The sequence below is a fragment of the Mytilus trossulus genome, chromosome 14 (assembly GCF_036588685.1).
Source record: "Mytilus trossulus isolate FHL-02 chromosome 14, PNRI_Mtr1.1.1.hap1, whole genome shotgun sequence".
Classification (NCBI taxonomy): Eukaryota; Metazoa; Mollusca; class Bivalvia; order Mytilida; family Mytilidae; genus Mytilus; species Mytilus trossulus.
This window is the reverse complement of record NC_086386.1, coordinates 37,668,713-37,696,279: the sequence shown is the minus strand read 5'-3', so window position 1 is coordinate 37,696,279 and position 27,567 is coordinate 37,668,713. Positions and strand designations below refer to the sequence as shown.

The 27,567-nt window shown below is 31.5% G+C and overlaps 1 protein-coding gene across 1 annotated transcript; it reads left to right on the top strand.

Annotated features, from left to right (window-relative positions):
* The first annotated feature begins 217 nt into the window (after positions 1-217).
* On the top strand, positions 218-6,639 carry LOC134696153 (uncharacterized). Its single transcript, XM_063557803.1, has 3 exons — positions 218-761; positions 1,239-1,910; positions 5,261-6,639. Exons 1-3 carry the CDS (start codon positions 695-697, stop codon positions 5,539-5,541), a joined length of 1,020 nt encoding a protein of 339 aa, XP_063413873.1. The 5' UTR covers positions 218-694; the 3' UTR covers positions 5,542-6,639.
* Positions 6,640-27,567: the final 20,928 nt, after the last annotated feature.

The following is a 27,567-nucleotide window of genomic DNA, read 5'->3' as shown; positions in this document are numbered from 1 at the left end:
CTCCTGAACATATATTTACATGTATCAATTTACTTAAAATATAATAACGTCATGAACATTCATAAACTATTTGCAAGCTGACGTTAAATTATTCAACCAACAATCAATTCAATACTATATACAGAACATTTTAATTTTCAATAAATAATGAAAGCTAGCTTGTTGTAAATAAAATCTGTCTATGAAAAAGAACATTAAAAAGGGGGTGCACACTGAATGCCATGCGTAACAGGTTGTTTAAAATAGTGCACCACGTTTTGTTTGGTTATTTAGAAAATTATTCAAAATTATTTTAAAATGTAAAGGAATTTTCTTGTTTATCATCCTGATGAACTTAATAATCAATAAAGCCCAAATGGACAGATATTATCGCTTAACGACAATGGTAATAACATATTAATCTACCAGAAAGAGAGTGTTATTTGATATCATTCAACAAGGCAGAAGATAATTTTGTCTGTTATCACATATTGTATTGTTTTATGGTACAGAGGATCAAAAAGCTTTCGATATATCCACCATTAGAATCACATTAGTGTTATGGTTAGAGTAGAGAACATGCCTTATCAAATCCAATACTTCCGAATACTATATTAAACGACTAGGCTAGTGGCTGCTGGAATTCAATAATAAGAAATACTAACATGCTGAAGTCTGGCAGAATCGATTTGACAATTATCAGGATTATGTTGATATGAGCATTGATAACACGAAATATTCATCAGTCATGACGCTGCTGACAAAAGTTCTAGTCTTACAAGGTAAGATCATAATGTAATTTTGTAAAATCCATTCTGTAAGCTTGAAATTATTAAAATTGTGTAGTGATGAATAGGCATATACATTTGCGGTTTTTTTAAATATTTTTTGAAAACATCCGAAAGGACTTTTTTAAGATTCTATATGTCTTGCCTTTTTCATATCAAACAATACATTTCTGTTCTTGTACATTTTTCTTTTATTTATTTCTCATTAGAAGTTTTTATATTTATGAATTTTTATCAATTTTAGTGGAATCTAATTCAATGAAGATGTTTTAAATGAATTTAAATTGATGCTTTTGTAAATCTTGTACAAAATAATGTTTGACATTTTTATTTGATATGTAAACAAAAACATCGACATCTGTCTTTTTATTTTAAGTAAAACGCTTTAACCATTAATAGCTAATTGCACTGAAATATGCAATCATTTTATTGTTTCCAAGGCTTGTATTATAATCAATCGCATTTTTTAAGGTCTCTTTACACTGACGAAAGCAAATTTGGAACTTCTCTGGCCATTTGACAGTAAAGCATATGCCCGTGAGGTGAACATAAATAGCCCAACTCAAGATGATTCTGCAGGGTGTGATATGACATTTACTAACATAAAGCCTTCTGGATTTCCCGTCCAAAGCACGGCATTTGACGGAAGCTCTCATTACGATATAAGAATTGAAGGGGTAGCTGTGAATGACTTTTCTTTATCTTTCTGGTTAAATACAGCAAAACAGCATGGAGCCTTATTTCATTATAAACCTGATGATCCAAACACTGATTTGAAGGATATTAAATTGTGGCTTGATACTAAACAAATCCACTTTGCAAGGGTGTTACAAAGTAAAACCGAAACAGAAATTTGTGGGTCAAGTGCGTCGCAAGACACGTGGTACTACATTTCTTATGGAATAGATAAAGTAACTGGGAAAATGTGGATGTACATGGGTACCAGTAAAGTGTATGATAAGGATGAATCTTATAAAGACAATGTGATTTTCCCTGTACCGGGCACTCTTCGGGTTGGTGGAATGTTTGATAACTCTGCAGGAAATTATGAAGGTTCCATTACATGTATTGGCTTTCACAGTGATTCGGAACCAAGTAGTTCCTTAACAAAAACGCCATGTACTTCATCGTCACGGAGTACATGTAAGTAATTATATAAATCGTTACAATACTTTATATTCGTTAAAGCTTTTTCGTTTGGTTTTTTGTTTGTTTTTGTTTTTTGTTTGTTTTTGTTTTTTGTTTTTTTTGTTGTGTTTTTTAGTGATCAAAAACTTCTTACTTAGTATCTTTCAAAGAAATATCTCCATCCGCCATTTATTCGTCGGATATATCGGTTTATAAATGCCATCCGGCATTCTTTAATCATTTTTAATTCGCGGGAAATCTTATCGGATGTGATTTTACGTGTCAACCTGCCTTTTTGTATACATTTATAAAACAGATAAAATCAGGTTTATTGACATTCCCTCTCCTTCGACGAAGCCGGTATAAAATAAGCTTTTAGTTTGGAACGAAGAAAGGAGAATTTTTCATTGGTCGGATTCAGCTTTACTACGGAAGCAGGTTATGAACAGAGTAATACAAAATTATTTTTTAACATTTGAAATTTTGACTTAGTTTACAATTGTAACTTTTAAAATCTCGAGATTTGAACTTTAATCTGAAATTTTGACTTTTAAAATCTTGAAGCTTCCAATGAAAACATAATTATTTTGGCTGTCTAAAATGTTGAAATGTCTGTTTTTTAAAAAGAACCAGTCTCCATGTAAGCCAATTCCATCGAATCCGTATTCGAGTCCACTGACATCATGTGACGCTGTGTAAGGATGTGTCCCTTCAACGATCGACGAGCTCTTAGACCAACTTAACGTAATCAGTTACACACTGTATGGGCAGATATTCTATTGTTATTTCTTTGATGGGTGTGCCGTGCTGTTTATGACGAGTTTACAAGTCGAGTAAGGAGATTAAAGAACAATGATGATGTGCCTGTCTTTATGTAACGTCGTTTCACATGGCCTGCCGAGGATTTGTCCGACCAGTATTTCTTAGCCTCCCAATAGTCATGATACACACATTTAAATAATTTGCAACCTGTGTTAAGTCATCCCTACTGCCAACATCCCATAGCTCGTTCTACCTGAATTTGGCGCTGACGGGGTATTGACTTACGTGAAGCTTTTTTAAAATTTGTATGCGACTTTTTGTTACCGTTAATGTGAACCTGAGCTATGCTATGCTTTAAAATTTTTACAGATACGCAGGTTTGTCTGCACTCAGAGTAAATTTTGAGGTGAAAATACGGCCATTTTAGGCAAAGGGTTAACATGAACCTTAAGAAAAGTGTTCGACCAATTTATTACAAAAAGGAAAATTCGATTACCTCTTCATAGGGGTAGATTTAAAAAAAACAATATTTGTTTGAAATCAGAAAATGAAACGTCTTGTCCGATTTTTTTTTACAACGGAGTACATTTGATAGATTAATCATTCAGATTCCTAGTTTGAATCTTGAAAGTATTTGAATTAATTAATGAAGACAGCAAGCATGAGAATGCCAAATAGTAGTGATAAATTAATGTTCCAAAAACAAATACAAATAACAACATTTCAAAATTTCAAAAAAAGCTGTTGAGTCGCCCTGACCAATGCATGTCATAAGGCAAAGTCAGTGACCTCCTTTTGGGAAACCAAACAGTCCTTGAAACCCTACCATAAAATATGAGATTTTTTATGCCCTCAGATCTGACGATTCTATGATTGTCTCGTGGAAACTAAAACATAGAATATTGAAAAACAACCGCTTTGTTTTAGGGCTAATATGCATGTTCTTTCCGAATGACACTTTTCAATATTAAATGCTAATCCACATCATAATTTATAATACAACACCAACTTCTTTATATAAATTTACAAAATGTGTGGATGACGCTTTAAAATTTGCACTCATCTCTTCTCCTAAAATTGTAATGACTATGTTGGAATACTTACCTTAAAGTATAAATACTTAGAAAAAGACGAAATTTTGCAGATTTCTAATGTAGTTCTAAATTTTATGAGTGAAATATTTTCATTTAAAATTGACGAAATTTCGCATTTGTCAGTAGTCGAAATATCAAGTTTAAAGTAGAAATGGTGACATTTGATACCGACGAAATTTCAAGTTCCGAGTTTAAAAAGCTCAAATTTCAGGATTAATGAAAGTCTTAAGGTTGAAATTGGAGTTTCAGTCGAAAATCTTAGATTTGAAATGTAAAAATTTCAACTTTGAAAAAAAAGTTCAATGCCTATTTTATTGTTTTATTATTTTCGTACGATACCCTTGATTGGTGGTTATAAAAATATCCCACTTGAACCAATTCAATCGTCCTTACTTAGCAGGTAATTAAATACACCTTCAGTAGAAGGTATAAGGTTCTAAAAGATGAAAAAATGTGTTTCCATAGATTTTTAGTATTATTCCTTTAAAACATAGATTGATTGGTTGTTGTTAGCTTACAATTCAGTCACAAATATTCAAAGCATATCCAGGACGAGAATGAATAAAAAATATTTATCAGATATGTTAATTCTGTCAAGAGTTTGTCTTCGATGTAGGGTAACCTATGTGGACCCTTCATGTTTTCACGTGTGTCTTTTACGTACAGAGAGCTTAGCGCTTTTTTTTGGCTACATGCATTCAACAAGAATAAAATATTGGTCGGTTGCTAAGATGGATGGTGTAGGTAGGGCGAATTCTCTGCTTTAACTTTAACTTTTGTTCATAAAAACAATACTGTAATTTGAATTTAAAATAGTCTTTTAATACATATTTAATGATTTTACAAAACATTCATGATAGTGAATTCAAAATGCAAGCCAATACTGTACATTGCCGTTGAAGGCAGGCTATGATAAAATGCTGCAATTTTAAATAATTTTGTAAAATTCGGTACTGAAGGACTCCCTTTAGCATCATGCATGACTTTTTTTACGGAATACAAGATTATGGTTAAACAAAAGAAAAACATGATGGATGAAGGTATAAGGAAAATTGACGAACTCCACAGTCACAATGTAAAAGCAAGTACATCACTTGAAATAATCCATTATTCCATCATTTTTTCATTTCGATGCCCAAAGCCCTTAAAAAACTATTTTTTCTGTGTTGTCTATTTTTTCTTATTTTACATAAAAGTGTCATACAAAAAAACGTTGCTTATCACCAAGTATCGTAATATACCAACAGACAAAAAATATTTATGTAAAGTGATTTCTCGTTGTTTCAATATTTACGTATATTGATTTTTTTAAGGTTACATATGTACAATATTTATATAAGGTAAATTTCTCTTTGATACATCTTATCATATTTATGCAAATTTTACGGCATGATTTCTATTCTAAAAACTTAGCTATTAAACTAAAAATTGTTGTTTACAGATGTCTGTATTTCATATGAAATTTATAATGGCGTGACTGCTTATTATGTAGTTTGTTTTAATTTTCAGTCACACCGTCATGTAGTAGTAGCATACGAGGGAACTATGGTGGATCAAAGGGACAATTTCTCCTTTATTCGGGGTCGATCAATGCCCTTGAAGAAATATTTAGTGTAAACACGTGCGGTGTGGTAGCATGTGGGTCCATGTGTTTAAAACATGGGGAGTGTCTCTACATTCAGTATGACAAATTAACACCAGAATGCACAAGATGTTATCTATTTAAAGTTGGTACTGGGAATGCTATATCAGCTAATGGACTTTTCTATCAGTTATCATTTTTTGTGTGACAAGTATATAACATTAGGCGAAACAATACTTTTAATCTGAATGTAAGTGCTTCGAACAATTAGTATGTCCTTTGGAAGTGCTTGAAGTTAAAATGGCTTAAACTGACATTGTGGCAATAAGTTTGCATGCTATAAAATATTTTATAATTAATTGTATATAAGGAAAAAAACCCGTTGTAAGTTATATTAACTTCAAGTTGTATGCCTAAATTTGCTTAAGATTTACTTGATTAATATTGTTTTCATACAAAAGTTGGCCTCGAGCTTACTTTTGAAATATGTTTATATTACACAAAATCAAATATCCTTTCAATTCATATTAAAAGAGTACGTATTCTGTGTCCATGTGTTTATAATAGTTCTTTTAAAAAATGCATGGAAAAAGGATCTGCTTTTAAATTAGATTGTCTGTAAATATTTTTGGAATTACATAGCGAAATAACTATGTCTATATTCTGGTCATAGACGAAAACTTTGTCGCAGTTTCTTTTTTAATATGTTATGATACTCTAAGTTTTTGTCAAATTATTATATTATTCCTTCAGTAACAAAATGTGTCCATGATTTTGGTTTGTCTGCTTTGTGCATTGTTCCATCTATGTGTTTTCATTTGTGTACCCTTTTCTATTCCACTTTGAACAATTTTGTAGGAATAAAAAGATCGAAGATTTTGGGTTTAATCTTAAAAGGATGCAATCTAATGACAAAACAAAATAATATTCCTTTTAAAAATCAGGAGTAAATTATAGACGGGAATCTATACATAAGGAGTCTGAAAAGTTTTGTAAGTGGTAGTAGTGATATTTGTTAGAGCGCCAAAGCCTATCGAGACACTTTCAAGATAAAAAGATATTGCAGATTTTTCAATACGTGAAGATATATATTTTTTTAATGGTAAGAAGTCTTTGCTAAATTATTTGTTTCATATATGAAATTTACATTGTCTTAGGACACGAATGCCACATCTCAATAACCTGACTCACTACCCAAATTTGAAGACGGTATGAGTGTTGTGGTTATAAGCTTTGTTTATGATTTTCATAAAATCTACATGAGGTGAACTAAAGTAAAAGTGCAGAAACGAAAATTGGACAGAGAGGAGGATCACTGGTAACACTTACTGCTCATTCGACTACTGTGGTCTCATAACAACCAATATGTCTAGTTATTTGCAAATTGCTTTTTAGATATATTTTGTATGTTATAACACATGTGCTTTGTTAAAGTCAAAAAGTAAAATATAACTATATTGTAGAGAAAAATTATTGTATTGCAATCAATGCAAAATGAAATAAATACTATACATTTGTATTTTCTTACTTTTTTCTAGCAACGGTAGTACTACGCTGTTCAATAGTTAAAATTCGATTAAGCAAAACCAAATTCAGGTTACTAAATAAAATCGATTGCAACACACCAACTATAAGAGAAAAAAACGAGTAACAACAGAAACACCGAACTACAACAAAAGCAAACGCCTTCATACAAATACCGCTATAATGACAATACTACGAGACAGGAATACCGTAAAAACAAACACAAGAAAACCAAGCATCAAAAAATGAAAAAGTAAAATAAAAAAAAAATACGAACTCCAATGGCAATTCTAAACGGATTAGCAAAATAACAAAATCAAACAAATCAAACTAATCGAAAACAACTGTCACATTTTTTACTTGTTATAGACGATTGCTTATGTAGAAAATGGTGGATTAACCTGGTATTTAAGCTAGCAAATCATCATACTTGAATGACATTCGCAATAAATTTCATTGTATTAACAACAATGTATGAGCAAAACAAGCAGACATTTCTATGTATAAACGTCAAAAATTGGGATACAGCAGCTAATAGTGTAATATGTAATCTTAATCATTACAAAAATTAAAAAAAAAACATACAATGACATAAAGACAAAGTATACAAACAAAATGAAAGTTAAGAATACAAAAATTGACCATAACATGAAATCACAATGGCGGGATGCCTATATACCACAAGTATTTAATCACATACACCGGAGAAACATAAACGGCATGTTTAATCCTGATTAAAGTGGCGTATTTTTGTATATATTTTGATATAACTAAACGATAATGAGAACGTCTATTATAAAAATATACTAAGTAACTTTTTACAGTTTACCTTTATCGCACTAGCCTGAAGGCCTGCGAGTAACTTTTTACAGTTTACCTTTATCGCACTAGCCTGAAGGCCTGAGAGTAACTTTTTACAGTTTACCTTTATCGCACTAGCCTGAAGGCCTGAGAGTAACTTTTTACAGTTTACCTTTATCGCACTAGCCTGAAGGCCTGAGAGTAACTTTTTACAGTTTACCTTTATCGCACTAGCCTGAAGGCCTGAGAGTCACTTTTTACAGTTTACCTTTATCGCACTAGCCTGAATGCCTGAGAGTAACTTTTTACAGTTTACCTTTATCGCACTAGCCTGAAGGCCTGAGAGTAACTTTTTTTACAGTTTACCTTTATCGCACTAGCCTGAAGGCCTGAGAGTAACTTTTTACAGTTTACCTTTATCGCACTAGCCTGAATGCCTGAGAGTAACTTTTTACAGTTTACCTTTATCGCACTAGTCTGAAGGCCTGAGAGTAACTTTTTACAGTTTACCTTTATCGCACTAGCCTGAATGCTTGAGAGTAACTTTTTACGGTTTACCTTAATCGTACTAACCTGAAGGCCTAACGTAACGCATTTAGGAAGAAGGGTTATTGTTTTATTATTGATATTTTACAGATTAATATATAAAGTGATTATTTTAGGATTATAATCAATAGTTATATTACTCTGAAAGATTTATAATTTGATGGATTTATGAAGTGTCCTTTGTGTACTGTGCATTGTTTTTGAATGTGTAGGATAAAGAAGTAGGTGATCTACGTGGAACGGAAACAATTTGTAAACACGTGAAAGACGATCCTTTTATGAAATGAAAAAACACTCCTACATGTTTGATGTGTCATAAAATGTAAGATAATCCTAAATTTTCTTAGGCGGTCCTGCATTTCGAATGTGTGTGAGAATGAAATCTTCACTCTGCAAAATAACAGAAATTTACCACTATGATTTATAAACCTGTGTATAGAACCAGGTTTAATCCACCATTTTCTACATTTGAAAATGCCTGTACCAAGTCAGGAATATGACAGTTCTTGTCCATTCATTTTTGATGCGTTTTGTTTTTTGATTTTGCCATGTGATTATGGACTTTCCAAATTGATTTTCCTCTGAGTTCAGTATTTTTGTGATTTTACTTTTTATAATTTGTTGATGGTGGTTTATGAGTACTTTGAATTTAATCTAAACCGTACTGTTTTACGCTTTTTCATCGATGTCCTCCTTTCTATTGCCTTTAAATCTTAAACTTTGTTTGTTCATCCAATATTTACCATTGTAGAAATCAATCGACGAATCTTTTTTTCAAATCTAGAAACAAAACAGCAAATATCCCTAGTTTAAATCTGTATCCACATGTATGAACATATTCCTGCATTCAATTGCCCTGGATTAAGAAAAGTATATTCGTACTAAGATTAACGAAAGTTTATTCTAATGAATAGTATTGTAATAGCGATCATCAAAGAATATTCATGTCAAAATCTGTGATTGAATTGCAAGTTCATCATGTAAATCCTTAACTTGATTTACTTTATTGGTCTTTCATTTTCAGTATTTATCACAAAATACATTTACATTTTGATATTGAAACTATTCATTTATATCATATTATAAATAATAATGAACATACCAAATTCTGATTGAAATTCTAAGCGGAAAATCCGTTATGAATTGCATTATCAAATTGCAATATAAAGAGCTCAAACACATCATACCAATGGATTACAACTGTCATATTCCTGAATTGGTACCCGATTTTTCTTATATACAAAAACATATGTGGATTAAACATGGTTTCACTGCTAGCAAAACCTCTCTCCTGCGTAACAAAAGATGTTTAAGACTGAAATACCACTGTTTGGTTTAAATCCAGATTGGATTTCATGATCAGTGCGAGGAATTTTAATAAATCGTGCATCAATTCCTGTATAGTTTTATTGGTGTTGGGATAATATATGTTTTTATTTAATGAGTGTTGTCATTTTGCAGTGCAGAATTATAACTTTGATTATTTACAGTTCAAGGAAAAGAATTTTCAAGTAAGTTTTATTTTAATCGAATGCTCATTTAAAGTATTCGACAAAAAAAATTTCAAATACCTCATCTATATGTCAAGTATTCGACAAAAACATTTTTAGTTCTGATCAATTTTATTAGAATATAAGAAATTTCTTTTATAACAACCATGCATTCCGTAATCTTGATTTTGGTAAAATGTCAGCTAAATGTTTAGCTTGTTGTATTCATTAAATTCTTCTTTTTGTATTTTGATTTATCAAAGTCATTGTGAAGTTTAAAAAGCTATCAAAATTAGTTATAAGACCACATCAAGATGATTAATAATTATTTGGTCTTCCCTCCCAAATGTTTTTAAGACCTTGACTTTCAATTGAAAAACAACCTACATTTAAGAGTTCAAACGTTCGAGACCAAGGTTGTGATTAATGTGATTGTTATGCTCATACTAATTAGGGATATATTATTGGTTCATTCACTTCCAGTCGAGCTAAACAGTTTAAAGTGCATTGTAGCGTTCATGAACTAAAGAAAGAATAATGGTGAATGTGGTGACAGGTATTGAAAGGAAATATTTTTATGGTAAATTCTTGTATCATTGTTTTTCTTTTATGCTAATGTGCTTTTTCTATATGCCCTTTAATGCATTTTTGTTATATAGTTGTTTCTTGTAATATTGATTAAGATTTTAACAAAATGTTGACTCATATACACTTATTTTTTAGCATTTTTACCTTTTTATGTCATTTTGTTTTGATCACACATTGTTATAAATATAATGGTATTTTATGCGACGTTCATACAAGTGAAAGGTTTAGCTATCTATAAAAACAGGTTTTATCCACCATTTTCTACACTTGAAAATGCCGGTACCAAGTCAGAAATATAACAGTTGTTGTCTATTCGTTTGGTATGTTTTATCATTTGATTTTGCCATTTTATCAGGGACTTTCTGTTTTGAATTTTCCTCGGAGTTTATTAATTTTGTGGTTCTACTTTTTACATTGATGTTTTGTTTTTCATTGCCTTTCATAATCTTAACAAAATATTTCAGACCAACCGACTACGCATGCAACATTAAGCACTGACACTAGGGAAGGAAACATCAATCAATCAATCAATATTTTTTGGGAAGTTCAAGAAAAAAACCTAAGAAGTACTAACACGTATGAGCTCCTTCGTAAGTTCAATAGCCTAGGATAAGGGAATACACCTACGTATACTTACATTGACATAAGTGCATTATTATTTATAGTATTGTGATTGCGATCACTTAGGACTAACCATTTGAAAATCTGTGATGAAATTGTAAGTTCAGCATATAAATTATTAACATAATTTTCTTAATTATTCTTTCCTTTTCAGCATAAATTACAAAAGACATTTACATTTTGATATGTAAAATATTCATTATCATTGTTAAAAAGTCGCTGGCTTGTTAAGTTCCTTCTAATTAAGTACGACCTCTCTTATAGATCTTCATTATATTCAAATAACAACATTAAAAGGTAATTTTGAAAGTAACGATTAACGGTTCATTGCCATGTATATACGATTATTACCATATAATGCGACATGTTATGCAATTAAGCTATGTCTTCTATTTAGCACATATTTACATCTCCTCGTCCAATCAAATTGCTTAAACTAACACTCTAAGTTTCTTAGTACATTCTTTTTCCATGTCCTAAATAACTATGCTTAAATAATCACACGGATACGATTCTGTGGTATTGTAGCCAGTTATATGACGAGCAATAGGTACTACTACTAGCAATTTCGGAATGAAATTATGTGGTTTAAATTATATTAGTCTAATTTGTTTTCACAATTACTTTTAAATATCTTACTGTTAAAATCGTAAATTTTTTAAAACATTTTAGGAAAAACAAAGTACTGTTATCTACAATTGCTTAATTCTTCTTTGGTATATAATTTACACAAGACATCAAATGACAGAGAAACAGCTATATGTCACCGTACGAACTTCAACAATGAGCAAAGCCCATTTCGCATAGTCAGCTATAAAATGCCATGAGATCATAAATATTAAACAAATCAAACATTCTCATGAATGTACAAATAAAAAATGAACGAAGAACAAATATGTGACAGTAAACAGTAAATGACAACAACTTAATTACAAACTCCTGGCTTAGGACTAGTCACTTTTTATTATATCCTGTGGTGTTTTTCGTTGGTTGAATATGTTCGTTGTTGTTCTGCAGTTTGCATATTGTATCGACTATTGTAGTATTTGTGTGTGTGTGTTTCTATGTTTTATGTTCTTTCGGATGTTTGTGCAGTATTTCTGTCACGTAGTGTTTTAGCGTTACTTTTTTACATTGTCATGAAGCGGGAGGTTTGGCACGCCATTTAACAAGGCACCCACCCTTGTTTTTTTTTAAATGTCATGTACCATACCAGGGTCGAAAACCACTGCCAATTTTTTCAAGCATAGATGAATCGGTTCAATTTCTCAAGCTATGTCATGCAAATGTTATCCAGTGTGTAGCAGAATATAGTCGATCTCTTAGACAGTGTTATTAGATGTGTCAATACATGATGTGTCACTGAATTTATACTTGACATATTGCTTGTATAAACTATTTATAAATTATAATACTGTCTAAGAGATCGACTGTATTCTGTTACACACTGGATAACATTTGTATGTCATCACAAATGAGCTTTAATGAACATACAATAAGTGAATATAAGTAAACGTTTCAACATAATTGCACACAAAATATTAGTTCAAGAGCAAAATATAAGGTAACTACACAATTATAGATTAAGGACGACTTCAGCTTTGTCTATATACCTCTGGTTATATCCATTTGACGAGACATTGTACTTTTAACTTTCACTTTTGTCAATATGACTGTTTATGGGATGTGTACCACTTTTTTGACACAATTATTTTGTCTGGGTTTTTTTTTTTTGTGTTCTTGTTTTTGTTTAAACATCTTTGTCATGATAATGGAATTGTATGCGACTATCATACAGGTGAAAAGTTATTAGAAATTATCGGTTCCATGTCATGCATATGACAGTTGGTATCCATTCGTTTGATGGTTTTGAGCATTTGGTTTTGTCGTTTGCCTAGGGACTTTCAGTTGTCAGTTTTACTCGGGATTTGATCTTTATTGTTGTTTTACTTTGTACAATGATAAACAAAAGGATGGACTTGGCTATTTTTATGATCTTTTTGTTTATATATCTCTCCAAATGTTCCGATTCTTACACATTGTTGTCTTTCAAATACTCGGTTTCGATCGTTCGTGATAAAAGTAAATCCAGAAAAGTGTTTCGGATGCCTAAAATTTACAACATACAATTCAATTACATTGACAACTATGTGTGATTTAAACAAACTGGCATAATAGGTTAAAATGTCAAAAATAGGGATCAGAAGTCAACATTGTGTTATAATCTGCATCACTATAAAAACAAGAAAATATGTCGACAAAGGTAAAACCAAAAGTCATAAAAAACAAAACGCATTAGAACAAATGGCAAGAACACAAACGTATACTATAGCTAAATAACACAATGACGGGATGTATAAGTACAGAGCCACGTCAAATGGATATGGGTAATTGCATACAGACAAAGATGAAGTGGCATTTACCTCCCTTGTATATAAAGTAGACACATCAGTTGGCCTTAAATGTATCTTGCCAAAAGAAGACTAAACAGGGAAAGTAATAATTTACAAAGACAAATAAAAGAATGATATTACACGTTATTTAGATGATAAACAACCTCAGTACCTAGAATATATACTTCAAGACCCTAGTGTATTGTTTCTAAAGTTATTAAACAATTCTTATCAACAAGGTCTTGGTATCTTTCGATGAAGTGGGGGGTTTTTTTTGGAGAGAAAAAACGAGACGTTCTTTGACCTTCCCCTTGTTCACCATCTTTCTGCTCAGACACTTGTGAAGTTTTACATCGTCTTTGTAGCATCTGCAAACTATTGAATACCTAAAGAGATCGGAACGTTATATCCCATATGCAGGTGAAATCTTTCTATCCATTCAGCGTCAGTTGAGCTATCATGTAGGATGTGACTACATCTAAATCTGAAGGTGAGGGAAAATTGATAATTCAAAAATTAAAATCGTCTGATCTCAAAAACATGGTTAACCCCGCCGGATTTATTAACCTTCACAAGACATGAGCCTTTTGCCTTTCTTAGTCTTGTATCATTTTTGATTTTAGTTTCTTGTGTATAAATCGGACCTTAGAATGAATTCCATAATGACTGAACAAGTTTAGGGGCCAGCTGCAGGACGCCTAAGGGTTCGGAGATTTTTCGCTGCATTTAAGACTCATTGGTGGTCGTCGGCTGTTTTCTGCTCTCTTGTCGGGTTGTCTTCTCTTTGGCACATTCCCCATTTCCATTATTCAAATGATCCACTACAAAGAAAATGGTGTAGCTTAATGCTTGATAATCAAGAAAAAAAGATCGCACAATTGATAAATTTCTTGATTTAAATCATCAAACAATATGAATTATCCTAAAGTGCAAATAAAGAAGTAATCTACGCTGTTTTTACATAGAACCAAAATTGATTGATGCATCAAATAATACAATATGAATCCACATTCTGATGTTCCGATTGTCAGAGTTATTTTGACCTCTTGCTTATTCATTATCGAACCGTTAAATCATGCTATCTCTTTTGAATGTCATGCTGATATTAATTAACACAGTTAAACAAACGGAAAACAATACTTGTATGGAATTATTTTCACATTTTTAAAACATCAAACGCTTGATTATTTTTTTCTTTAATATTGTAATATAAAAGCTGTCTAAATCTGTACTAGAAACAAGAATTAGGTAAAAACATATTATTTTATGATTAAAATTGTACAAGCAGATTGTTTGTAGAATTGAAAGGGATAAAGAGACAATTTACTTTTGGGCCATTGTCTAATGTACCTTAAATACTACAACAGATAGTGTTGTTTTATAGCGCTATAGAACCAGGTTTAATCCACCATTTTCTACATTTGAAAATGCCTGTACCAAGTCAGGAATATGACAGTTCTTGTCCATTCGTTTTTGATGCGTTTTGTTATTTGATTTTGCCATGTATTATGGACTTTCCTAATTGATTTTCCTCTGAGTTCAGTATTTTTGTGATTTTACTTTTTACAGTCAGTCATTTAAATATGCATTTATTTTACTGATTGTTTTACTGCTACTGTTTTTGAAGAAAGTAACCACAAAAACCGTCATCAGAGAAGTCATTGTATCTGTTTAAGAAAGGAACGGTCAAACTCAAATATGTGAAAGCCAGTAAACTTCCCATTTCGCTGCTGTTGCTGCTGCATCAAGATCAGCTTGTAGTTTTTGGGGCAGTCACCCTTGGATTTCCCTGTACAATTGTACTTTATTTTAACTCATTTATAAACAATCTATTATACAAACTGTATCTAAACATTCATAACCAAGAACATTTGTTATCTTCATTTTTTACAATGAAGAAACAAGAAATCACAACAAAATTTCATGGGTCGAAAGCAATTTACCAAGTTTCAAAAGATCACATATTGTAAGATCGTGTACCTGATTAAAATCTTCGAACGATGCTCTTTTTTGACCATTAAGTGAAATTCATGTTATTATTTCATGGAATTATAATTGATTGATAAACCATGTTATCTGTTCGAATAAATTTCGATTTAGCTATTGTCATCTGAATGCAAAAAGTAATTTAAAACCTTAAGCTTATCTTTTATCGTAACATAAACAATTCTCTTCCTTATGAAGATAATGATTCTAACACTTAAATAACAGTAAGACGAGAACGAAAAAAATAGTTGCTTCGAATTGCTTTTTAGATTTCAAAACATCAAACGCTGCACAGGATTTTAATACGTCATCATCAAAGGTCTTATGCATGTACAAGAGATAAGAATAAGTTACAAATCAAGACTGTAAAACCATGTCTGTTTTAGAATCAGAGATGTATTAATAGTTATCAAAGGTACCAGGATTATAATTTAATACGTCAGACGCGTGTTTTGTCTACATATAAAGTTATAAAATCAAACAAGTACAAAGTTGAAGAGCATTGAGGACCCAAAATTCCAAAATGTTTTTCCAAATACGGCTAAGGTAATCTATTCCTTGGATAATAAAATCCTCAGTTTTTCGAAAATCAAAATTTTGTAACAGGAAATTTATAAAAATGGCCATATAATTGATATTCATGTCACCGAAGTGCTGACTACTGGGACGGTGATACCCGCGGGGACGAAACATCCACCATCAGTGACATCGGCTCAGTGGTATTAATAGTTATCAAAGGTACCAGGATTATTAAAACATTTGATAGTATGGATGAAAAGTCAAGCGACCTTAAAACGTAATTACACTTTCGGAATTAAGCAGAATTTTGTCTCCGAATGACCTTAGATCTGCTGCGAATAACCTTCTTATGTCAAGCAACAATCACTTTTTAATTGTGAGTTAAAAAAAAAAATAAGATGTCAAAATTAATTTGAACTTGTGTAATGGCAAACAAACTTGCATACAATATCAATACGTCAATTTTATCTGTGGAACGGGAATTGTGAACCCGCGACCGACGACAGTTTATAATAGAGATATCGAAACGAAACAACCTCAATCCTTTGCTAAGTAGCATTGGCTAGTGTCAGATTCAATATAGCTGTATGAAACAAATATGAATATAAAACACGTGGTATGATGGCTTACATAGGACAACCATTATTCGGAGACCCATTGGCATATGGCCTTTACAAATAAACAAAATCCATACCGCATAAAAAAAGATAACTATCGAATTGCATATACATATTATTAAGAAGAAACCGGCGGTTCTGCTTTTTCAAAGTACGGTGAATAAATATGATAGTCGGTTGATAAAGATCTGTTTTGGTATCCATCATAACGGTAGTATATCAATGACATAGTAATAGAGGTATTTGGTCGTCATCTACACATCACTTCAAAATACTACCACTCTAGTAAGGAAAAGCGAGGTCGAATAAAAAATATACAATTAGTCCTTGACATCTATATAGGATATAGTAAAAATGGTATATCCTCTGTGTCTCAATAATACAACTAGTTAGTATATAGCTAAAAAAAATCGACGGGACACTACGAGGAATATAGGTATTTGTCACTGATAGATGGATGAACTTTATCATACCGATCATTGTTTAATACCACGACGACTGTGTAAAATAGTTACATTGTCGATATCCACAGATTTTACAATATAATACGAAGGCTGCAGGGGCTCTGTGGTCAGTATAATATATATAGCTAACAGAAATAAGACAGGAATAAATGTAGCTGTTTAATATCAGGAAATTGGTAGGAATTTGTTGTTATGTTTTTCTTTAGTTTAATGGGCCTTGGCCTTTTGATGTGTGGTAGAGACAGTTGGTTCCTCCTTTGTTTCCAGCATTAATAATGTCAACGTGTAGAAAAAGAAGTAAAATTCTCTTTTAACAGCATCACTAAATATCTGTACAACATATAACCATATGCAACTCTTTGATGACCTTGCATATCAAACGTCTAGGGAACATTATATTTATCTTTCTTAATAAAAGCAATAGTAGTATACCGCTGTACAAATGTCATAAATCGATTGAGAGAAAAAAATCTGCGTTACAAATTAAATCCGAGGAAATCACAACAACTATAAAAGGAAGACATAAAAAAAAGAAACACTGAAGTGTAACAAAAAACAAACGATAAGGCGGCCACTCAAATAGTTATCAAAGGTACCAGGATTATAATTTAGTACGCCAGACGCACGTTTCGTCTATATTAGACTCATCAGTGACGCTCAGATCAAAATATGTATAAAGCCTATCAAGTACAAAATTGAAGAGCATTCAAAAACGGAATATAAGATAATAACTGCCATTTTCCTGACTTGATAAAAGACAAAATTTAAGTGTAGATGAATATTGACTAGCTAGAAAATACAAAAGTAGCTTTAAACATGGAACATATGAAGTCTTTTTTTGTCAACATTGACCGATTGGGTATGCACCTTATCATTTTTTTTCAGCTGCCTGTAGTGACAACTTGTAAATAGTAAATTTATACAACCAAGTCACTGATCCATTACGTACATTAGCCAAAAACTATGCAATATGAACACCTAAAATTAGAATAGCACTCTACAAATGCCATCTATACGAAGCGCTCTGCTGGATTTGTCTTTCCCGTGAACGCTCAAACCTTAGCGTTTTAAAATCAGGGATGTGTAAATACATAAAATCGTTAAGAGCTGTATGTCCAAAAGTGACTAACAGTATATACCCAAAATCATTTCAGGGCATGTGATTTATATTTACATAGTGTTTACTGCTAAATGCCAATTTTACCATAATTATATATTAAATATGTATTGGTTTCTCAACCTTATGTCTATATAACTGAACTATTAATAACTTGCATACAAGTGGGAGGTTGGGATAGCTATAAAAACCGGTTGTACCCACAATTGTCCTAGGAAAAATACCTGTACCTAATCAGCAAAAAAGGAAGTTGTTTTTCACATGTGCCGTTGATTGATAACGTTTTATTTTTTTCTGTTTGTATGGTGTGGGTAGTTCGAATCTCAATTTTGAATAATTTCTTATATGCATACAATAATAGTCTAATCAAACTCTATTAAAATCTTAATTCTTTACAATTTAGTATCATCTCAATTGATTAGTATTTCCTTGTCCCGACATTAGTTTACGTAAGACTATAATTGCAGCAACTGAGGATCCGCCTAAAAACTTCTGTTATTATATTGCAATCGTGCAATTCGTAAAGTGTCACTGTAGTACATATTGAAATAACTTAATGAAAAACAACAGGTGTCGGTTAAGAATTATTTTCATGTGGAAAATATCAAATTAATCAGTCAACAACGGGTTGGTTCCTATTGTTCTGACTGTCGCTGTCCTAAATGAGGAAATACATTATATCCTTGATTTGATTAATTTGCATCTTATTTCAATTTGTTACGAATTTATGTTATATCGGAAAGTGCAGGTAAACAGTTTATGAGAACCTTAGTCTTTTAATATTTCATGCATAAAAACTGCAAAAGAACTGCATACACATCCCCACCGATTAAATTATACAGAGTTATAAATGAATAGTGGCGTAGGTACATTTCATTGTAAATGTAATCAATGAATAAAAGCATGTAAAGGGCAACATATAGATATAGGAAGATGTGGTGTGAGTGCCAATGAGACAACTCTCCATCCAAGTAACAATTTAAAAAGTAAACCATTATATGTTAAAGTACGGCCTTCAACACGGAGCCTTGGCTCATTCCGAACAACAAGCTATAAAGAGCCCAATATGCATTGTCTCAAAAAAAGGACAGGCGTTTTCATGATTGAATGCTTGTTAAAAACTCAATGTGTCGACATAAAAAGGGTGTTTGGTACTTAACATTAAGTCTCTCAAGGTCTTATAAATCTTTATGTAAATATCTCTGTATTTTGCTTTGGCGGGTTAGTGTAGTAAAAAGTGAAATAACAAAAAAATCAAAACGGAAAGTCCGTAATCTTATGTAGAAATTTGTGGATTAAACCTTGTTTAATAGAAGGCTAAATCCCTCACTTGTATGAGAGTTGCATACATTTCCATTATATTGTAAAAAGTACCAAAAATATTGCATGACCATATATACAATGTAGTCAGTCAACACTACCCAGATAAAATACTTTTGTCTTTCTAAACTTTATCTACAATATAAGTATAACAAAGATTTCCTCTAAAGTTTTCAAAATGATTAAACAGATATATGACCCGGATTTAAAAGTTCATTGAACAATCTGACTCGATGATTTTGTTTGCCTAATTCAGGTTTTATTCCATTTCTGGACTTTGATTTGCCTCTTTCTAAAACATTCTTTGGATAAGCAGGGAATATGTTTAACTATAGAGACAGCAATGCAATCACACAGTAAACAAAAAGACATTCTGATATCAAAGAAAGATCATCAATGAAAGACAAAATATTCAATGTGACATGCTAAAAAAAGTGTCCGGTGCAGCTGGACCAAGTCTAAAAAGAATAAATTTAACGTTGACTTTTATAAATATGGTATGTGTGTCTAAAAGGTGAAACATATTGTAATGTACTATTTCAAATTGACATTGACCCAACATACATTAAATCTTATTCTCTGTATCTTGTTTCTGTTTTGATTTGAGTAATAGAGGTCTTTCATATATCTGAATATTATTGAAATGCTGACTTGGTGCTTTTCTGTTAACCGTTAATGCATTATGTTCGTGGCAAACTATTATTAATCGCGACTTTCTAATTAATAAGTTAACATAGTGGATTAACACTTTTCGATTTTACATTCTATATGGTGTTCTCTTTTGTTTTGTGCATGAGTCAAAATGTAGAGATCAACATACAGGCGAACAAATTCTAGATGGAACGTGAACATTATTTTTTGACGATTAAAAAGATAACTTGATCAAGATTTAAAAGTCCAAAGATCAATCTGATTCGTTGAAATTTATTTGCCTAATTCAGGTTTTATTCCATTTCTTTCAAAGGAATATTACACCTCTTTCTATAACATTCCTTGAAGAAACATGGACTTAAGGGCATATGATACAGTTTTGATCCTGTATTTACATATTCGTGAAAATTTGATTATAGGCTATTTTTTACCTGACTAAATTAAATTTGTAATAAAAAATATACCTTCATGTGCTCCTCTTTGAGTAAAATGAGGTCGAAATTTTGTATATTTGCTCAAAATTTAGATTTGTGGCCGTAATTTCTTTTTCGGAAGAAAGACATAACTTTTGCGTTACAAAAGATAAACACAAATTGTTTTTTTTTTAAATAATCGGTAATTTCTGTATTCTATAAGTATTCTAAAAAATTATGCATTTTTAATTCAAAAATAACTCATATTTATCAAATGTTCATGAACTGAGGAAAATACGTCATTTTTTGCTGCATGTTTATCAAAATTTTAAAAAATCCTCTATTTACAGTTTTATAAAATTTGGGTCACATAATCTCCCTGCAAAATGAAACAAATTGCTACTTTGGAAAATAGGGGTCCGTGAACTCGTTTTCAAATTAAATCAGGATGAATGATAAAAATCAGTCGAAAAATACATTTTATCCCGATATATCAAAGTTTGACTTCGCGAAAATAACATTTTACGTTAGCAACGTCATTACCTCCCCTGTAACTGTATCGTATGCCCTTGATAACTGTAACAGCAATTGCTGACAGATTCAACTAATAAACATTTAGTTATCGCTCGAAATCGCGCCCGCACCAGCCTGACCTATCATGAAAAGCAAACAAAATAAGTTGAAACGAATAAAGATAGCTCATTTGTGTAAAAGGTGAGACATATTGTATTGTACTATTTTCATTATCACAACGTGCTTTTAGTCTTATTCTCACTATCTTGAAACCGTTTTGTTTTGTGTGACAGAAGTGTTTCATAAGTCAGAATATTATTGAGCCGACAAAAGCATGCTGAGTTGTGCGTTTTAAAACTCAGCTTTATTGTACAAAGTTCTAGGCCCATAGTAAAACATATGAGAAGTTCTTTTTAATATTCCACTTTTTATATTTGATCCCAAATCAACTTTCTAATGTATAAGTAAAAATAGCAATAACACCTGACGATTTTACATTCGATTGGTTTATGACTATACCTAGGTGTTCTTTTAGTGTTGTGTGTTTGTTAAAATGTAGGGATCAATAAACATTTTGCGTTTCCCTCAGTTTCAGTTTGTTACCCCGATTTTTTTTCCCATGGATTTACGAGTTTTGAACAGCGGTATACTACTGTTGCCTTTATTTGTGTTAAATGTGAACTACTTTCTGGTATGTCCCTACAGGCCGAGCCCGAATTAGTGGTGCTACACCTTCTATCATTCGTCTTCTGTCAAATGCAACTACCAGTTTGTCCGCAATTGGCCTCGACGGTATCCAAACTTCCTGATTTGATACAGTGTCCGCAAGTAGGCGAATATCCCTTATTACTCTGTTACAGTCTGTATATAAACACCTTGTCAGACCAGTACAGATTTAGGGTTCAATAATTAACCTTGTTTTTATTTTGATCAAGAGAATCTAAAGTCAATATTAAAAATAACTCATCAAAGATGGAATATTGTAAAACCGCGTACCTGATTAAAATCTTCAAACGAAAAGACTTCATAACAATGACCAATTAAGAGGAAATGTATGTTATACTTCATGGAGTTATAATTGATTTATACACCATGTTATGTAATTACGAATCTATTTCTATTTTCCAATTGTAAGCTTAACGTCAAAAGTAATTATGACCTTAATCTTGTGCATTATCATAATAATACACTTGCTTCTTCCTTGTCATATAAAAATACTATTGATAAAAAAATAGTTCCTTCAAATTACATTTCACATTTCAAAACATTCGACGTTGCAAATGATTCAGATTTTCGTATTTCTTTCTTAATATTGCAACATGAAAGCTCTGATGCATGAACGAGAAGTATGAAAATGGTTATAATTAGGAAAAAATATGCAAATTCATTTTATACTTAATAATGCACCACTTCCTAGTGTATATTAAGCTTCTCAGTTATGACCGTTAAACACCAACTTTTAACGGAGAGTTCAATACATACGATCAACATTACCGTCGGAATTGTTAAGCACCAGTTGTTCGTTATGTAAATTTAAGTAAACCAGAAACGATATGTGGCACAGCCTTCTTCATAGACGCTAGCGGGTGGTGTAGAGGCAAAATGCTTGCGATGACTTCTTAATGTTTGACAGCTAATGACCTTTTTAATCACAGTTTTAGTCGTATAACATAAACTTTGCAACCTCATTTCATTATAATTTGTATTATTCAAATATATGAACATTTAAATTGTTTCAATCTTAATCAAACCTAGATCGAAATATTTGTAATCAAGCAAACCCCATCCTCTGACCTCGCAGTCATATAGCGACATTAACCCAATTGACCAGAGTAATCGTATTACATGTACATGGATTTCAGTGAGAGGTAAACTCTTAAAACAACTGAACTCCAAGGAAAATTCAAAACGGAAATTTCCTTATCAAATGGCAAAATCAAATAATAAAACACATCAAACGAATGGCCACCAACTGTCATATTCCTGACAAGGTACGGACATTTTCAAATGAAAAAATAGTGAATTGGAGCTAGTTTTATAGCACTTAACCTTTCATTTGTATGACAGACACATAATATTTTTATATTTATTTATATTTACAACGACGCAACATACATAATAGGTAAAATAGTTAAAATATGGGTACAGCAGTCATCATTGTGTCACAATCTCAAAACAAACAAATATTTAACAAAAAAGCACGAAAAGCATCTATCAAATTTAAAAACCACATGCATTGCTTTTCGTGTTTGACGTCATAAAATGTAAACATCACACAGAAAGAAATGTATAATATTTTGTCGTTCAAATTATTTACAAAACAATTATAATTTCACATGGTGAATGGTAGTATACAGGGTTAAAATCAAACGTTTTGTAAGAACTAATTTCAGAAAAAGACCAAGATTTTAAAAAAATTATTCAGAAGTTCTTCTGAGTTTTTTAGAATCCACATACGGCTTATACCACTACGCGAGCAAAATAATTTTGACGTTCAAAGTAATTTGAAATTTATTATAGCAGTAACATAACGACATACAATAGAATAATAACAAAATGGCGGGAGCTTTAAAAGTCACGTCATAGGTACCAAAGAAACACAAAAAGTCATAGGTACAAACTACACCAGCAAAATTAAAGATAACCATACTTGTTTTTGGAAGTATATACTTGAGTTACACTATAAGAAAAATTACAAAAAAGGAAGACAGTGGCGTCTAAATGTTTAAGGCAGGGAATCAAAAAGACGCTGTACAGAACAATAAAAGTTGTTCAATGTCAACTCTGTATGAGGACATTTTGTAAATACAAAACAACATGGCACATAGAAAAAAAGGAAAAAAACGTAAAATTACGAGGAGATTTTGTAAATACAAAACAACATGGCATATAGAAAAAAAGTAAAAAAACGTAAAAATACTTCAAATTTTATGATTTTACAATCTTTCATAATATATAATATCATAAACAGTTAAAACCTTAAAGTTTAAGGACGATTGCAATTTATGTTTTTTCTCACTACTTCTACACTTGTAGGTAAAGCTCAAAACTGTTCTCGTTGAATTTTTTTCATGTGGGGACCAGCTGTAAAACCCCACGTTTCAAACTTATAAATTTTATAACAGAAATCATTCGATGCGAACTTTTTAGCCTATGATTTCATTTTATATAATGCTATTAGTCTGACTTTACACTTTAAGCATCGTCTATATTAATTAGTATCGTTTCGTCCACTCGATTGGTTTGGATATTTCATTTTATATAATACTATTAGTCTGACTTTACACTTTAAGCATCGTCTATATTAATTAGTATCGTTTCGTCCACTCGATTGGTTTGGATGAGAGGAAAATTGCAGCAAATGTTTAAATTTCTGCTGCAGTTGTATAATGTCAATAAGGTCACAGTTCTCACATTAAAATAATTTCATGCAAGATTGCCTACACAGATTATCAAGGAGTAGGATTGGTTATTTCAGATTGCATGTAGAAAATTTCAAAGTAATTAGCAAACAAAACAATGGTTTGCAATATCCCGCAGTCGATGATCCATATGAGGAAATGAATTATACACTAGACAGAATTTTCTAAACGTCTGCACTGACAAATCTAAAAGGTATAATGATAAAGGTTATGTAGGCTACTTAAAGTTTGAACAAATTATGAAAACGTTTCATATTTTACATAAAATGCCTAATATTTACCAATAGTAAATGCACATTATAAACTTTTAAAGGGCACAGCTAAGCTTGATATGCTTTGCCATGCATTTGCCAAAGATAAGACCCGGAATTGTTTCACAACTTAAACCTTACCAATGATACAACTTCAGTTGGGAGTTTCGACAATTAATGTTTTTTTAGTGACATTCGCGACTTAAATATTTAAAATCCAAAACCTGAGAAAAGTTGAAAGAGCTGATCAAAAGCTGTTCATACCAAGTAAACGTAAATGGACGATATTTTAAGTTTTGATGGAATTGAGTATGCATCTAAAACTCGTTGAACTACATATTAATATCAAAAAGAAAGTATAATGTTAATCAGTTTACTGATAATACAGGTTAAATATAAGTTTAAAACCGTATTTGTTCTCCATCCCCTCTCTTTTCGTATTCTTAACATTGTGCGTGGTTGTGACCTTTTTATTGTGTGACGTCACTATCATACGTACGTCACGTTTAGAATTTTCTAACGTTTGATTAAGAATGATTACTATTCAGTTGCATTGTCAACAGTGATGAAGCCTCAAAAGAGAAATAGACAAATGAATATCAAGTTACGGTTTTGCTTAGAAAAAAGGCAATTTCGAAGCGAGAAAGACTAAATGTTAAATAGTAATGAACACAATGACGCGTGGCACCTCGGGCGAATATAGAACATTGATGTGATGGCTATGTCGTGTACAAGTTGCGATTTTGTACAGGTTATAACATGTACAAAAGTACCCCATACATGTTATAACCTGTACAAAATATTGCTTAAAAATGGTTTTAACTTTTACAAAATTTAAAATAAATCTTAAAGGAGTAAAATACATTTAAATTCACCAATGCATAAAGAACAACAATAAATAGGCCAGAACGTGTCTTTTTCTGTTAAGGACAATGATCACAAAGTTTCAGAAATATATGTTTCATTAATAATGTTGGCAAAATGTGTTTTCATGTAATTGTATGTTTTATGCAGTCCATCATGGTTGAAATAAGTGTGAAACTATTTATTAAAAGCTTGCATTCCTCAATGACAATTACATTAGATACTAGTTTCTAAATTCTTCCAACAAATTTAAGAATGATTCTTTATAATTTTGGGAAATACTCCCCCCTCTCATGTTTATAACATGCAAAGACTAAAACAATGGTGTATATGCTTACTCTGTAAAAGCAAGAGAGAGCTGAAATAGTTGTCATTGGACCGGGCTTCATTATCAATATATTTGGATCTATTCTTCAACATTGTTGGCCTTCAGCATGACTTATGTAAATTTATAACTCACTTTTTGTTTATAAACTATACTATCATTGCATGAGGCGAATGTCATTTTGATGTTTAAAATATATATCATTTACTTTGAAAGCATTTATTTGTAGTCATTTTAAAGGTCAATAAAACCGCATATTTACCTCATCAACAGACAGTAATTCTGTCTCATTTTTAAAGATTACTTTGTACTTTTGAGATAAACACTGACTGGTTCAATATTCATAGGGAGAATAATTTAACGGCTGATTTAAGTAGCGGTAACAGGAAAGACATGAACCTCCTGTACGCAGATTCGATTTAGTTTGTAGATAATATGTTACATACAATGATATAGAAGCTACGATTTTTCGTTAAAGTAATATTTAACGTTCTTAAAAAGTACCTTTTGCAGATATCAAGCTGATCAGAAAATTGCAAAAAAATCATTTGAATTGTGTTTTCTGACACTGTACGCAGACAAATACCCCCAAAATGGGTCTTAAATGCAGTTTAATCTTATCAAAATAGATGTAAGGTGTGTTTATTATTAATGTTCTGAATCACAAATCGACAAGCTTTCATTTAAACCATTACAACTGAAATTTCCATTAGAAATAAAAAAAAGTTAGCATGGGTGTACTGAAAATTCGACATTTTTTGAAAACGACCAATATATCTTAGGACATGTCTTAAGATCCTCTTATGCCTATTTATGGACATCTTTATTTGATGAATTATAATTGTGAGTGTCCACTTTGAAGGCAATAGTAAACTACTTTCATTCTAGTTGACACTAAAAGACATAAGAGGATATCCAGGATAGATGTGTCTACAAATTAAATTGAAAATTGAAATTGGGTATATGTGTCTAACGACAACAACCCGCAAATGGAGCAGACAACATCCAAAGCTACAAATACATGCTTTCAAAGTAAATGATATATATTTAAAACATCAAAATGACATTCGCCTGATGCAATGATATTATAGTTTAAAAACAAAAAGTGAGTTATAAATTTACATAAGTCATGCTGAAGGCCAACAATGTTGAAGAATAGATCCAAAGATATTGATATAAAGATATATTAGCCTATTTATTGTTGTTCTTTATGCATTGGTGAATTTAAATGTATATTTTACTTCTTTAAGATTTATTTTAAATTTTGTACAAGTTAAAACCATTTTTAAGCAATATTTTGTACAGGTTATAACATGTATGGGGTACTTTTGTACATGTTATAACTTGTATTTTTGCATCATACAAGTTATAACATGTACAATATTTTTGTACATGTTATAACCTGTACAAAATCGCAACTTGTACACGACAGCTATACTTCTTCTACCCAGTGTAGCTGGAATGCAAGCAGAACTGAGTTTATTGTTTCCATTCAAAAATCAGAAATCATGCGGAGTTTCACCCAGTCACAGAAGTCTATTCAGAACCGATGCCATGTCGTGAGATCTAATGTCGAGAATAAATTATCAATGCACAACATTCCAAGATGGTCCAAGATGTCACTACATATATATATATTGTTTTATTAAAGTGCAGCCTGATATAACATTATAATACAATTATGAAACAATATTTTATGTCAGCCAGCCTTCATAGGCTTATGATGCACTGTACCTATAAAATTCCCATAGTTATCTACAGGGATTCACAGCAGAGTAGTTGATAACCGTAAAAGGACATTTTCTCAAG

What these genes read in the sequence shown, in the direction of transcription:
- LOC134696153 (XM_063557803.1), top strand. Translation starts at nt 695, where the DNA reads ATGAGCATTGATAACACGAAATATTCATCAGTCATGACGCTGCTGACA. An exon ending in AAAAGTTCTAGTCTTACAAG is followed by an intron (nt 762 to 1,238) that starts GTAAGATCATAA and finishes GCATTTTTTAAG; the next exon opens with GTCTCTTTACACTGACGAAA. An exon ending in TTCATCGTCACGGAGTACAT is followed by an intron (nt 1,911 to 5,260) that starts GTAAGTAATTAT and finishes TTTAATTTTCAG; the next exon opens with TCACACCGTCATGTAGTAGT.